We start from the raw sequence: 15,870 nt of genomic DNA on the forward strand, positions 1-15,870 counted from the left end.
TTTCTCCCAATTTAGCTTATTGTGAAAGAAAGACTAAATTTGAATAGTGCCGAGAGTCCAAAACAAAAACAATAAGAAATGTAACATATGAAGCTTCACATTTCAAAATCACATAATTTTGGTCCAGAAGTTAACGATAATATGCTCCTTTAGCTCAGTATTGTAATTTTTACTGCAGAAAGACGAGAAAATAACCAACCCAACCACATAAAGGGAAAAAAAACAGCACACACAGAAAAAGTAATGATAGAGAATGAAATATTACATAATTTACGCGTAATTGTACGCGAAAAGTTTCAACAAAGTACATGCCTTGTTCATATACTGAAAGTAACACTAACACTGGAGCTACATAGATGAAAACGAGAGATATATACAAACAAGAAGCAAAAAAATTCGAGGCTATACCCCTTATCAGAAAACAGCTCACACTTGATTCGTTTAATTTGCTTTACATCTTGATCCATTGACCCAAGAAGAAGAAGATACCCTGAAAAAGCAGCCGAAAGTAAGTTGGCTTGCTTGCCCCACTAATGTGCAAGATCACGTAAAAGATACATAGATGGTTTTAGAAAGAAAACAGTTCATCCATAAAGTCAACATGGAATTTGCCCCTCAACGGTATGAAACTGTTCAATAATTGAAATGAAGTAATCTAGACTAATGGGCGAATAAAAAGTATTGACTATAAACATTGAGAATCATTTCATTTTCATCCTTTTTGTATGGTCCTTATTGTTCCAAGCCAACCCAAATTACTTGGCTCACGGTGTTTCTCAAGGAAACTTATTTTGCATCATTTTTTACCCAATATAGGAAGCGGATTCCATCACAACAAAACTGGTATGGTATCTAATTTGAGCCTCGGTAGACCACAAAACAAGGCCATTCCTTTGTTCTTAGAGTTGCCAGAGCTCTCAGAGACTAGTACTACATGGCCTAAAAATCCAAGAGGTACAAGAGTATCCAAAACCAAAATAGAATAAGACTGTATTTTACTTATCTCCTAGCCCTACGAACAACTCTAGGTGGCGTTTAGTTGGGAGGATTAAATAGGAATGAGAAAAGGAATAGAAATAAAATAAAATTTAAGTACATAAAAAAAATTGATAAAAAAATCATTAAATATTTTCTCATGTTATATTGGAATAGTCATTCTTTCTATTTTAAATTAGAGTAGTCATTCTACTAAAATGGTAGAAAGAGCATTCCAATACTTTAAAATGCAACCAAACAAAAGAATGAAATGAAATTTGTTTAATTTCCATTCCATTCCATTTCATTACCTCCAACCGAACCCCATCTAAGTCTTTAACACCACTTTGCTTAAAGAGGGAACAAAAGGTTGTAACTTATATGTGCAAAGCTTGAACTAAATAAACTGTGTAGCTATTCTTATAGATCTTAAAGATCAAGTATGCCTAAAGTGGTCTTGAACTTTCACCATCTGACCATAGTGACCCAACTTATGATAATTAATTTTTCTGTACAAAAAAAGTTGAGCAATAACGAGCATATGCTGAAACGCATAAACCTTTTGGTCATTTGGTGTACAACAAAATCTTTACCGACCAACTTTCTAGAGCTAAAAGTAGAGCACTAAAATATAACACAAACGTCCTACCCACCCACGAAGCACTCTGTTTCGTTTCAATTTAAAAATCAACAAAACTAGATTTCAACGTAACCATCATCAACCTCATCTGTAGCAACACACATATAAGCATAGTCCTCCAACATATGTAAAAGCTTATTTATTTATTAAGTCAAAACAGATGCATACTAGAAAAAAGGCATTTCACAAAATCAATAAATAAACTTACAAACAAAAAGTTCGGTCATTTCAATAAACCCAGGAAAGGATTAGTCTAAACCCAACATGAATTTTCTCCGTTGGTTTTCAATTTCAACATTTAAATACATAAAAGAAGAGGAGAGTTAAGAAAGTACTAACCCTCTTAGGAAGCCGAGTGCTTTCCCTGACAAGCCAGGACCTCATCAAAGTTCTTGGACGGGTACTTGACCGTAATACCACCGACCTCGAACACCAAATTGTCGCCACTGGACTTTATCCCGGTAATTGACCACCACTTGAAGAAAGCCCTAACTCTAATCCCATCGAGCTTCGCGATTCGACCCTGATCGATGTTACCGGTAATAATCTTGGAGTAGGTGGCCAGGTAGTTATCAGGAGGGAGAGTGATCTTGCACGCGCCTCCGAGGTTGACTGAGAAATCGCCTGAGGTCTGGTTGATGTTGTAGTTGAGAACGGTGGTGGAAGGTAGAAGACCGATGGGCAAGCCAAAGTTTTTGAGCTCGGCGTGGACCGCAGAAGGAGTTGGGGTAGGGTTTTCAGAAGAAGCAGAAACAATGAGAATAACGAAGAAGAAGAAGAAGAAGGATTTAGTCATGGCTTTGGATTCTGGTTCAGGTTTTTGGTTAGTGGTTTGTTTAAAGGAGGAGGAAGAGAAGGGATTAACCAATTCCGTACATAACTAATTCTAATTCATATTGATATTTTATTGTCACAGTCATATCACACCTGTCTGATCTTGACAACAACGAATGAAAGATTAGAAAAGTCCAACCCAAGACCACCAATACGCAGTCGTTTTCAATTTTTTTTTTTTTTCGATATTTCTTGAGGTGGTGAAAAGAAAAATGGATTTTTTATTTTTATTTTTTATAGATAATATACTATCGATAGTATTTTAAATGGCTAATATACAATGTGTAATAAATGTGTGTATATCTAATTCAGATTTTTAGAATTTTTGTTAAGCCTTGTTTCTCTTAGAAGACTATCTCACATTCTTAATTATTTTTTGTTTCACCGTATCAATTAAGAAAACTTCAACCATTTTAAGTTGGTCATTTCAATATTATGATAATTGGCTTCAGGTTAAAAATTATATACGCAAACGGCTAAGATTTTTCTTCCTTTACGAGTTATTCATTAATTAGCATCTCTTGCTAAATTACTAAAGTTAAATGTAGATGCTACTATTTGTTGTGAAAATAGTATTATTAGTTTTAGGGTTTACTTCGTGATTTTGATAGCTTTCCATTGAGATATTCTGCTAAATCATTGGCTAGTTTTTTCTCTTCTAAAAAAAGTTGAAGCGTTGGCAATTTTATATGTTTTAAAATAGTATTTACAATTAGGCTTTTTTGTTTTTTAGTAGAGAGTAATACTGAAATCTCAAATAAAAAATTATTGTGAAATTAAAAAGTTTGTTATAAATTCAATCAATTCTCTTTTTGAGAGTGTCTCCTAATAAGATTGTATTTATTATATTTATTAGGTCCTTGTTATCTGTTTTTTGGAGTGCATTTTTTAACATGTGATGTGAAATAGTAATACTGCAACACATGGGTTAGCAAGATATGCACTATAGATGAAAAACAAGGTTTCTTGGTTGGAAGATATTCCTCCTTGTATAATGATCAATGTATTATTTAACTCTCAGGAATAAAATTAGTTATTATGTTAAAAAAAAATTATTAATAGGATATTTTTAAAACAAAAATTTGTGGTAAGAATAATTTATATTTTTAATTTTATACACTTAAATATTATATTTTTTTTGACAAATTAAATACCAAATGATACACGTGTAAGACTAAAATTAAATCCCATGTATTTCTTTTTATATCACATCTCATTTTAAAAACTCATAATAATTATTTAAGAACTTCTATTAAAATTACTAAAATCTATTCCTAATATATATGAAATGAATTAAAAATAAAAATAAATACAATGTTAAACTATTAACACAATTGACCCCATTCTTAATTGTACAATCTCTTTTCATATGAAATCCAAATCCAGAATACCCCCAAGTATCCCTCTTCTTGTATGAAACCCAAACCCAAAAATCACTCGAACGCCGCAAATTACATCCCTCTTCTCGTATGAAATTCTTCACTCGAACCCACTTGTATTTGTGAATCTCTCTTTGATGCCTCTAAACGAACCAAAACTACATTGATAATGAGGAGGAAGACGGAGAAGATAAAGCGCTCCAGTACTTGAAATCAACGATGTAAGCCAGAGAATACAAAGAGGGAGGGTGATTTGGGGGTTCATCACCGAACTGGTTCTGGTTTTCTAAGTTCGAGTTTCATATGAGTGAAGAGGGAGGGGATGCGTGTCGTATGCCGTATCAAATTTACTATTTTTTTTTATTTCAATACCTCCAATTATTTTAGTATAATTGTAAGTAAGGGTCGATCCCAGAAGTATGTTTATTCAATTATTCACGAATTAGTAACTAGAATTAGAGAAGAGTTTTTATGATTAGAGTAAAATAGCAATAATAAAAATAAAAAGAAAACTAATTTAAAGAGAGACTACGATATGAGAAACTAGTTAAATGTTATTTGTCATCCTCAACAATCATTTCTAATTCCTATTAATGAAGGTAATTTAAGTTTCTAATCAAACTATTAATCCCACAGATAAAGTTGAAGTAGTCAATTATCATAATCTCCATATTGTATGTAATCAAAGCGAAGCGCTCAATAATTAACTCTTATACCTAAGCAGTAAATTCACGGAGCATGCAATTTATTTAACTTAGATAAAGCTTTGAGATTTATGGAGATAGACTAATCTAGGCAACAAATCAATGAAGCATATAATTTATAACCTAGGTTCTATTTTTCATCACAATTAAAAATTGTAATTTGTCATAAACACTTAGAATCCTAGACTATTAGGTGAATAGTAATCCTAAGATGACGGTAGATTAAAATAAAACCTAATTTAGTAGCCATCTAAACAAGATTAAAATAATAACCATGACACTGAACATAGAAGAATAGAAGCAATTTGATATATAATGGAAATTAGAAATTAACATTCAATAATAAAATTAAGAATTCATGTTTCGGGTTTTGAAATAACCCTTAACTAAAAAAAAACTACCCTGAACTAGATATTATAACGAAAAATCATAATATTTAGTAAGAGTTGAAGGAGAAGAAAAGAACTAGAATGAAGACTTAGAAGCTGCGATCTCATCTCTTCCTTGCTCTCTCTCTCTCTCTCTCTCTCTCTCTCTCTCTCTCTCTCTCTCTCTCTCTCTCTCTCTCTCTCTCTCTCTCTCTCTCAATTTTGTTGCTCTAGGATTCTTTGCTAATAAGAGTTTCTGAGTTTTTTTAGCTCTCAAAACCTACTAACAACACTAATAATAATCTGTTTATATAGGCTAACAAAGTTACCTAAAAGATACTAAAAAGATTTAAAATTTAAACTTAAGAAAAATAAAAATCGCAACTCTACTTGAAAAGCTATATTTTTTTTCGCTATCTTTTTATCCTTTTTTTTTTCTTCAGAAATTTCCTCCTGCGATGACTGATAGTGTTTTGGCCATATCTCTCTCGATATTACTCGGAATCGGACAATTCAAAATGTTCCGGAGAGATAAGAATGAGATCTAAAATTTTCATGTCGAGCTCTAAGTCCAATTATGCTTCTAGGATCATCCAGTATTATAATTAAGTTCCGCCTTGTAAAACCGAGCTTGTCGGCTTTTACTATTTTCCACCACAATATGCATACATCCCTCCAAATGACTCCAAATGAATGATTAGTCTTTAAAATGACTTAATAAATTATAATCACACTAATTGATAATTTAAAGAATTAATTTAAGAATATTAATACATAGATTGACTAAATTTATAAGACAAAATATGAACTCATCAGGAGGATTGTATTGTTTACCTTTGGGAATGGGGGAGGATCAATTGATGTTTACTGAGATTTTTAGAAAAATACATATTAGCTAAAAGAAGTATGATTAAGAATAAACTAATTTTTACGTGGTTGGGATATTAACGAGTCTTTGTCCACGAGTCACTGCTATTGAGCTCTTTGGCTATGTTGTGAGCCCAAAAATGTGATTTCCTTTTTGTTGTGAGCCTTTCCAAAGTGTGACACAAGGGACAAGCCCCCTTATTTCTTGGGATCGTGTCAGAAGAGTGCCACGTGGGTCGGCTTCAAGGACATTATGTGGTCACAGATGCCCTTTCATATTCTATTCCCGGATGACCCATAAGGTTATCTGTCTTGAGTTTATGTCGTTCTACTTGATAAGTGCTAACTGTTGATTCGGGATTTAGTGTTAGAATCTATTGTTAATAAGTGATCAAGGAAGTTGGACCATGTGTCTAACTTTGTTGATGAGAAATGTTTGTAGAAACTGGACCTTGAGTTTGGTTCTGCCCATCTTTAAAGAACGGGTCGCGTAATTGGCCCTTATGGACCTAGTGAATCAACTTGGTATCTCTAATTGGCCTTCATAATGGCTCACGTGCTAGCTATCCAAAAATAGGAATTATATTTACCCCCCAAGTATTCGCGACTCAAGAGTCACGGAGGCTTTCCGCCGATTTGATATTGTATCCGAGGCCATGAACTAGATTGGCCTCTTGATATTCTATTGTGAGACATTGTGGGAGTGTCCAAACCTTTCGTATTCTATTGGTGCGGTCTACGTGTCAAAAAATCATTGCTGCGTGTGCGTCACGCGGTCTATTGGGCTCGTGGTATCTGGGGTTGTGTATTGACAGTTGATCATGTTAGCATGTTACTCAAGGCTAATATCACCATAAATACATGTCCCATCAGTTCTGAGGATCGCATTAAATGCAACCTTCGGTATTCCCCGATCGTTGGATGGTAGGATTTGTGTTTTCTTAGATTTAATCCAATCCCTTGGATCATAGGCTTACAGATCGCCAATATACTTATAAATGCTTCACAGGCAGATCATTTAGCACTTTAGCTATTTTTCTAAGTTTTCAAATTTCTAGAGAGAGAAAAATCTTCCCAAACCCAGAAAAGTTTCTAGTGAATGTCTAATCTCGACTCCAAGCTTTTCAACAGATTATTACAACTTTGACAGAAGCTATTTCTAAACATCAACCCGTTAATTGCCGCCCTAGAACTACCTTTAGTGGGCTTTCTAAGGGACTTCAACAAATCATGAGGAGGCTTCGCGATATTCAGGCATGCATCTCACATGAAACTGACACCCCAACCTCTTACATCATAAGTAAGTACTCCCTTCCTCTAAACTTCGCTATGTTTGTTGGTCTAAATAAGCTTTAGGGGTAGAGGGTCCTAGTTGATGTGACATGATTTTAGGGTTTTTTCTAGGTTTTTTATGATCAAAATTGCATGCACCATCGTATAGGGAAATTTATTGTCTTTATTTGATTGAGAACTTAGAGACATGATATCTTTGATATGAGAACCTTGCCATGCGTAGAAAATTGAATAACTAGGAAGTTTCAAGTTTTTTTATTTTTTTTTTATTTTTGAATGACTGTAGTAACTTGTATATTTTCTTTAGGATCCTTCTAGTGCTGGACCATAGTGCCTTTGTTCTCTTTTTCATGCTCCTGATCTATTTATCTAGGAATGATCCATTCCTGGGAATCAATTCTGGCAGGGAGCTCTCAAAGCAGTTGTCAGGGAAGATTTTCCCATACTCTTACTATGTCATTTTAGTTTAGGTATTTAACTATTTAGTGTCTATTTTTTCAAATTCCACCATGGAAAAAGACAAGCCTTGAAGACGATGACGAACGAGGTGTTTTTTGTGACATGAATGATCCGACATGCAATGTTAATGTCGCTCTAGTGCTCACGGGGAAAGCCCAAGTAAAGGGCACTGCATAGGAGATGGACAACATCCCCAATAAATTTCACACCTATCAGATGTTGTTGAAGCTATAGGACTCATGTGGCTTCTAGAATACTTTGTTTTTGTTTTTGTTTTTTTTTTTGAATAGGCTGACACGAATGAATGAGAGTTGGCCCTAGTGAAGACAAAATCGACGCTTGGAGTATCGCGCACATAGTTTTCAGGAGCTCATCATCTTCCACTTTGGGATTACTTTGCCAATTTCCTAACTTTTTTCAGGATTGCTTCATTCCAAATGATCTCGCAAAGTAGGGGTGTTCATAAAAACCAAAAAACCGAAACCGACCATCAAACCGACCAGACCGTAACCGAATTTTCGGTTCCACGTCATCACCGAATTTGGCGATCGGTTTCGGTTTTGGTTTTTTTGACACGGCGGTCGGTTTCGGTTCTTGAAATAAAAAAATAGTTTAACCAAAAAACCGTCAAAACCGCCAAAAACCGCCCAAAACCGCCAAAAACCGCCTAAAACCGCCAAAAACCGCCCAAAACCGCCCAAAACCGCCAAACCGAAAACCGCCAAAAACCGTACGGTCGGTTTTATACGGTTATAATTTCTAAACGGTCGGTTACGGTTTTCGTAAAATAAAAACCGTAACCGACCGGTCGGTTATAAAATTTTAAAAACCGACCATAACCGACCGATTTTCACCCCTATCGCAAAGTTACAAACTTCTTGTGAGATGATACATCTTTAATAAGGAATTGAAGATGGATGAGCCTTGTCCCACCTAGGTATTATACTTTTATAAGTTGGAGCCTGTGCTTTGCAAGAAGGACCACAACAACGATGGTTTTTTACCATCTCAAAATGAAGAATAAGGTTAAGTGTCCCAATAGCTTATGGAGACATCCTCTGGATATGCAAAAGTAATTGTTCTTCACTTTTGGCTTCCCACTCCAAATGCATCCAACATTGATGACGAATTTTCAGAGAGTCGGTAAGTTCCATCCTTCTAGCATCTCCAGTATTGGTTCTTGACCAATTATTTAGTTTTTTCAAAAATAAATTTTAACACTTCCCTTTGTCAGGCATTAGGCCCATATGTACGAATTTCTCAGTCCCAGAGAATAAAGGCTCACGAGGCGGTGTATGCGGCCTCCTCAAAGGAGGATCTAGACGTAGGGTCATTAGTAATACTGCTAAACTCTGAGATGTTAGCCTAATTTCCAACCATCAATATATTGATCTCTCTAGATTTTGTGGTTTGGCACCTAAACCTGAAGAGATCCGGGAAGGGGTCTTTGAAATATTAGATGAAGAGGTAATATATGTAGTAGCTCAAGACAAAGTCTAGATGGTCGGTCGAGCTGGGGGAAGACTGCGAGGTGCTGGATGAAGATAGCGAACTTGAGAGGCGATTCAGGGATATTCTTCCTAATATTGGCACTCTGAGAACCATCACTTTCAGACAAGGTAATACTTCCTTCCGTCTAGTTCATGCTCCCCAAGCAGTATATTTTAGTCATATTAAATAGGATGGGTTTAACCCGTACTTCCTTAGCGCGAGTCCCTTTCGGTATCTCGTTAGGCGCTTCCTACTTTGGGTGGATGAAGAAGTAGAGATTCCTTGCCACTTAATTTTGCCTTCCTAAATGGTTATGGTAGATATGTTTACTGACGAAATTGGAAGAAAATTACAATTTTACAAACATTGGGTACTTATGCCGCTAAAAATAAATATTGGATTTATGCCGCTTACAAACATAAAACTTTGGGTACTTATGCCACTATTTACCTTTTTTTTTTTTAATAATATACATAATTAACAAATTACTGACAAGAATAACATTACACACAAATATTAACCTTAAATACTGTTTATATATTATGCAACCATCTATCCTATATATTATTCAACTTTACACATGCATTCTTTGCAATTTCTTTTTAGGCTTAATATCCAAAAGAGTAACTAAATGATTTAAATAAAACTTATTATACTAACCAGTTCCAAAAATTATTAAAAAATATTTTATTATTTTAGATCTAAAAGTTACAGTGTAATATTTTAAATAAGTCTATTTTATACAATAACTTTGATAAATTATTAAAGAATAACTTATACAGAACTTACAACATAGTTTATTAGCAAAATTTATAAACATATTAATTTAACAATTAATTATATATGATGTCGATAAGATACCAATGAGTTACTTTTATAAAAATATATATCTTCTTACTTTTTTTTTTTTACGTAAAAGATAATATTTTAGTTATTTTTAAAATTACGTGTTTTTTTAGATTATATTATATTATTTTGTTGTTTAAGAAACGTTCATACTACTTTATTTTTAGTAATATTTGTGGGGTACTCATATTTGTGTTATCTTTAATTTTTCGAGTATAAATAATGCACAATTTTTAGATCAATTGGTTATGATAACGATAAGATAACCGTTGGTTACCTTTATAAAATAATTCACTTAAGAAGAAATATATCTCAAACAAATATTCAATTTTTCGATTAGTTACTTTTAAAAATATATGTTTATTTTTGGATTATATTATGTTATTTAAAATAATTTTAAGTTACTATCATAAAAAATATATATAGTTATAATAAATTACATATCTTGTTAGCAAAATTTTTAAAATTCTAAATTAGTTACCAATTAGTATTTCTAAAGTTATACTTATAATTTAAGATACATTTTAAAAATTTTAGTTTATTGTGAAAACTAATTAATTATCGTATAGTATAATATAATTCAATAAATTAAATTCTAAAATAAATATTAATTAAGATTAAAAATTATAGAACGCTAACTAATCACTATATGATTGGTATCACGAGTAATCAAATAGTTTCTTTAATTATGGAAATAGTAAAAAAATATAGGAAAATTCTACAATGCACCCCTTAAAATAGATATATTGATGCACCCCTATCTATTTTAGCATCCGAAATAATTTTTTAGTTAATTTTTTTTCATGGTTATGTACGTTATAGTTATTTAAGACATCCTACAAAATTTTAAGAAATTTGGAAAAGTTTAACACACCGAAAATTATGTTCAAACAGTGTGTTGCACGCGTGACTATTTTATTTTATACGCGTGTAAAATAGACTGTTAGAACATTATTTTCTATATTGTAAATTATTCCGAATTTTTCAAAATTTTGTAGGATATCTTAAATAGTTATAACGTACATGAATATGAAAAAAAATTAGACTAAAAAATTTTTCTGGATGCCGAAACAAGTTAAGGGTGCATCAGTACATCCCTTTTAAGGGGGTGCATTGTAGAATCACCCAAAAATATATACTTCCTATATCTTAAAATGTTTACATTGAAGTGTAAATCACTGAAATTATTTTTAAATTTGGAAAGAAAATAGAAAAAAAAAAAAAAGAAAGAGAATAGAGTAAAAAAATGTAGAATTAGACGGTGAAAGAGAAGGAAAAGAGAAAAATAATAGGTTTTTCTTTTACAGCAGAGGTCAAGCGGTTTTGAAACATGCTCAACAAATAAAAATGTTATTAACATTTAAAAAAAAACACTAAATTAAATGGCCACATCATTCTTAAAAATTAAACCTAAAATAAGATATCAACTATAAAATTATAAAGGAAAAATTACCATAGAACCTTTTCCCTAAAAAATATCATGGAACCAAAGCACTCTAATTTCTTCCTCATAATTATAAGAGAAACATATATAAATTATAGGAAAATTCTACAATACACCTCCTTAAAATGGATATATTGATGCACCCCTATCTGTTTTAGTATCCGAAAAAATTTTTAGCCAAATTTTTTTCTCATGGTCATGTACGTTATAGTTATTTAAGACATCCTGCAAAATTTTAAGAAATTTGGAAAAATTTAACATACCGAAAACTATGTTCAAACGTACAGTGTGTTGTACGCATGACTATTTTATTTTATACGCGTGTAAAATGGACTATTTGAACATTGTTTTCTATATTGTAAATTATTCCGAATCTTTCAAAAATTTGTAGGATATCTTAAATAGTTATAACGTACACGAATATGAAAAAAATTAGCCTAAAAAATTTTTATGGATGCCGAAACAAATTAAGGGTGTATCAATACATCCCTTTTAAAGAGGTGCATTGTGGAATCACCCTAAATTATATACAAATTATGACAATCACATATGTGACAAGTGATTTTTAACATGTGGGACTCATCTTAAATAAATATGATTGGTTGAAATTATTGAATGTGAATTGCATGTGGATATAGTTAATTTTATAACATTGGTATTATAATATGATTTTACGAAGAAGAGACACAAGCGCCTGTAGCTCAGTGGATAGAGCGTCTGTTTCCTAAGCAGAAGGTCATAGGTTCGACCCCTATCTGGCGCGTTTTTCTTTTTTTATTTATTTATTTATTTATTTTTTTTTCCTTTAACCTATCTCTAGTAGCTGGAAAAATATAGGAAAAAAAGTACTAGAAAAGTAGGAATGAAGATCCTCTCTTAAAGTTAAACTAACCGAACTTTGACATGTATTAAATCATGCTTCTAAATTTTTTTGGCCGTTAAAAATTTCCTCTGAACTATTGAGATTGTTAGATTTAAAGACTTTTGTCTAATTTTAGTAAAAAAATTCTAACATGAATGAAAGTTAAAGAGGCATAATTTTGTACATATCAAAGTTTGGGGAGCATGATTTAGTATATAAACAATCAATGAAACAGTAAAATTGTATGAAACTAGACAAAAGTCTTTAAATTTAACAATCTCAATAGTTCAGGAGAAATTTTTAACGGTAAAAAAAGTTCAAGGAACACGATTTAGTACATGTCAAAATTCAAGGAAAAAAATTACTAATTAGTCCTAAATTTAACATATTAATTAATTTAATTTATATTAAATATGTTAATTGTTTTTATTGACTCAATTAAGAGTTTAATTTTTTAATAAATAAAAAATTAGTTGATGTGCTAAATTTAGATTGATTTAACACAATATAAAATATTAATTTTTAAGAGATGATTTTTATTCGAAAAGTAGAAAGCAAGAAAAGTAGAGTATTTGATAGGAAAGATGAATGAAAACTTGAACAGAAAAGAAATCAGATAGAGAAATTTTAGTGGGCCCGCCAAAATTGTTCTCCAATTTAGAAAGAAACATTTTTAAAAGAACACAAATGTATAGTTTTAGATACTTCTATAAAACACCCTTTAAAAATGATCAACTAATATACTTTTTTGAGTTTTTTGCAGTAAAATTTTCTTAACTATCGTTTTACTTATATTCAACTCTTCAAGCTCAAATTTTGACGGCAGAACCCTCCAAACTACTGAACTACTAGCAAATTTAAGGTGTCATTCGGTTAACTGTCACTATGGGCTGCTTGGCACGTTTATATTGGTACACCTAATACTATTATTTAAAAATTATTTTCAAAATTCATTTTAAAATTAAATAAAATTATAAAAATAAAAATAAAATATTTAAAAAAATAAAAAAAAATATTATAAATTTTGAAATAATTTTTATATTTTTAAAATAATAATATTAGCTGTACCAATATAAATTTGACACATGTACAAAAGTGTACACATCAGCCGTCTATATTGTCAATTAAATTAACTGTAAAAAAATAGATGACACCTTAAATTTGCAAGCTAGTTTGAAGGTTTTTACTGTCGAAATTTGAGTTTATAGGGTTAAGTGCAATTAGAGTGATAGTTGAGAGGGTTTAGCCGTAAAAAACTCCACTTTTTATTTTTTTTGTTTTGGCATCTTAAAGAATTTTTTAGTCTACTTTTTTCATGATCGTCTACGTTATAGTTATTTAAGACATTATGTAAAATATTGAGAGATTCGAAAAAATTTAACATACTGAAAATAGAGTTCAAACAGTCTGTTGCACGCAAAATTCTTTTATTTTATACACGTGTAAAATAGACTATTTGAACTCTATTTTCGGCATATTAAATTTTTCTAAATTTCTTAAAATTTTGCAATATGTCCTAAATAACTACAACATAGATGACTATGAAAAAAATTAAACTAAAAAATTCTTTTAAATTTCGAAACAGATAAAGGTTACATCGATAGACCCCTTTTAAGAGGTGCACTATATAATTTTTTTAATAATTTTCTTATATAAATAATTTAAGAATCTTTCTATATAAGGTTGTACATAATTTTTTGTAAAATTGCCGCCCAATCCAAATAATCTGTCCAAACCAACCAAGATAATCTGACAAAAAATACAAACCGAAAAACTAAACGAAAATATAACTCGTCTAATTTTTATATTTGGCGGGTTAAAAATAATACTAACCCTCCTATATCAACCGGTATTAACCCGAGCAACCGACTAAGAAGAATTATATATATATTATATATTTATATATCATATAATATATATGACTATTTAAAATATATAAAGTTTTAACTAATATGTTTCTTTAATAGTGATTTATTTAAACTTTGAATACAATCTATATATATTTGTCTTATTATTATAATTTACTAAAATATAATAATTGAATATAAAAATTAAAAAAATATATTAGTTGTAATATCCCAAAAATCTAACTATGTCAATAAGGCATATTTTGTTAAATATGAAATAATATGTATATTTAATGCATAAATAGATAAAATTATAATATTACTAAGCTAATTATGTAAGGGTAAATATTATTTTGGACCTTGTGTTTTGCAAAAGTTACTGATTGGACCATGTGTTTTGTTAAATGATAAAATGGACCATGTATTTTCCAAAGTAGTAAAAATAGGACCTTGAGCTTAATTTTTGACAATTTTTTTTTTAATGTAATCAACTTGAAAACAATTCTTAATACGAACAGATTCAAAAAATGTAAACAATTTTGTCATAACACTTTTAGATCGAATTATAATTAAATTTTATTTTGACAAAAAATCAATTCAAGGTCCTATTTGTACCATTTTAAAAAATACAGGATCTATTTCGTCATTTAACAAAACAGAGGGTCCAATTAATAACTTTTGAAAAACACAGGATTCAAAATGATATTTACCCATTATGTAATAATCAGAGATTTTAATAGAAATGAATAAATAAGTAGGGATGACAATTATACCCGTGGGTTCGGGTACCCGCGGGTACCCGCCCCTAATGGGGCGGGTACGGGGGTTGACTTTCGGGGGCGGGGGAGGGTATGGGTTTAAAGATTTATACCCGAGTCGGAAACGGGGCGGGGGCGGGGGTGGGGGAATAGATACCCGCCCCGATATGATACATGTATATATTTAAATTTTAAAATCATAACTACTACAATTAAAATAACTTAATTATATTCTTTTTTTTTACTATACAAACTATTCTACTTAATAAGTTTATTATTTTACTTAGTTTTTATGATTATTATTTTTTTAATTCTCTTTAAGACATCAATTTTTTTTCAAAAATATATATGTAATGGGTACCCGATAGGAATCCTTCTCCCGTCGGGTAATACCTGTCTCGCCCCCTTTAATTTAAACAGGTATTGGGGCGGGTACGGGGTGAATTTAAGGAACGGATATGGAGGTGGGGGAGCAATCCCCGCACCCGCCCCGCCCCGTTTACATCCCTATAAATAAGAGTAATTTATTAATTACGAAAATTTTATTAGACTAAGCGAGTAAAATAAATAATATACGTGAAATAAAATATTTTCAGGTCCAACAGTGAAAACTCGATCAATTATTTGTAAAAAAAATCCCCGATTGATGGCCAGAGTGTCACAACGGTATTAGTAGGTGTTTTAGTGATATCGAAAAGAATATATGTTATGTTTGAATTAAAGGTGTTGACCGAGGTTTTCGGCAACCAATAAAATATGAGTATAATAATGAGCTGTACGAAAGCGAGATGAAGACTTTTTACGTGGTTGGGGCGTTAATGAGCCTTAGTCCACGAGCCACTGATATTTATGGATGTCTTTAATACAGATCTTACACTTGGGAGAATGTTTCTCTCTTTAATACAAGGAATGTTCTTGGTGAGCTTTTTTCTCTGTTTGCTCTTAAGCAGCCAAGATTTTTCCGACCCCATTAAATGAGCTTTGAGGGGGTATTTATAGTGTTTTAGTGGGGCAATCCCTATAATTGTACTTACACATGTGTCTGTAAGTATCCATAAAGTTGGGCATTTCCGATGAATATACCATGGGTGATGCATGGTCAA

At 31.5% G+C, this 15,870-nt stretch overlaps 1 protein-coding gene and 1 non-coding gene across 2 annotated transcripts; one reads left to right on the forward strand and one right to left on the reverse strand.

Annotated features, from left to right (window-relative positions):
• Positions 1–239: 239 nt before the first annotated feature.
• Positions 240–2,543, reverse strand: LOC115705872 (uncharacterized). Its single transcript, XM_030633319.2, has 2 exons — positions 1,955–2,543; positions 240–490 (listed from the first exon to the last, which is right to left on the reverse strand). The coding sequence occupies exon 1, from the start codon at positions 2,409–2,411 to the stop codon at positions 1,959–1,961; it is 453 nt and encodes a 150-aa protein (XP_030489179.2). The 5' UTR covers positions 2,412–2,543; the 3' UTR covers positions 240–490; positions 1,955–1,958.
• A 9,447-nt stretch (positions 2,544–11,990) lies between these two features.
• Positions 11,991–12,063, forward strand: TRNAR-CCU (transfer RNA arginine (anticodon CCU)). The gene has a single exon. It is a non-coding gene; the product is annotated as a tRNA-Arg (tRNA).
• The last annotated feature ends 3,807 nt before the right edge of the window (positions 12,064–15,870 follow it).

The sequence above is a fragment of the Cannabis sativa genome, chromosome 1 (genome assembly GCF_029168945.1).
Source record: "Cannabis sativa cultivar Pink pepper isolate KNU-18-1 chromosome 1, ASM2916894v1, whole genome shotgun sequence".
Classification (NCBI taxonomy): domain Eukaryota; kingdom Viridiplantae; phylum Streptophyta; class Magnoliopsida; order Rosales; family Cannabaceae; genus Cannabis; species Cannabis sativa.

Bases quoted from the DNA above. Each gene is read 5' to 3' on its own strand.
- LOC115705872 (XM_030633319.2), bottom strand. From the start codon at position 2,411: ATGACTAAATCCTTCTTCTTCTTCTTCTTCGTTATTCTCATTGTTTCT.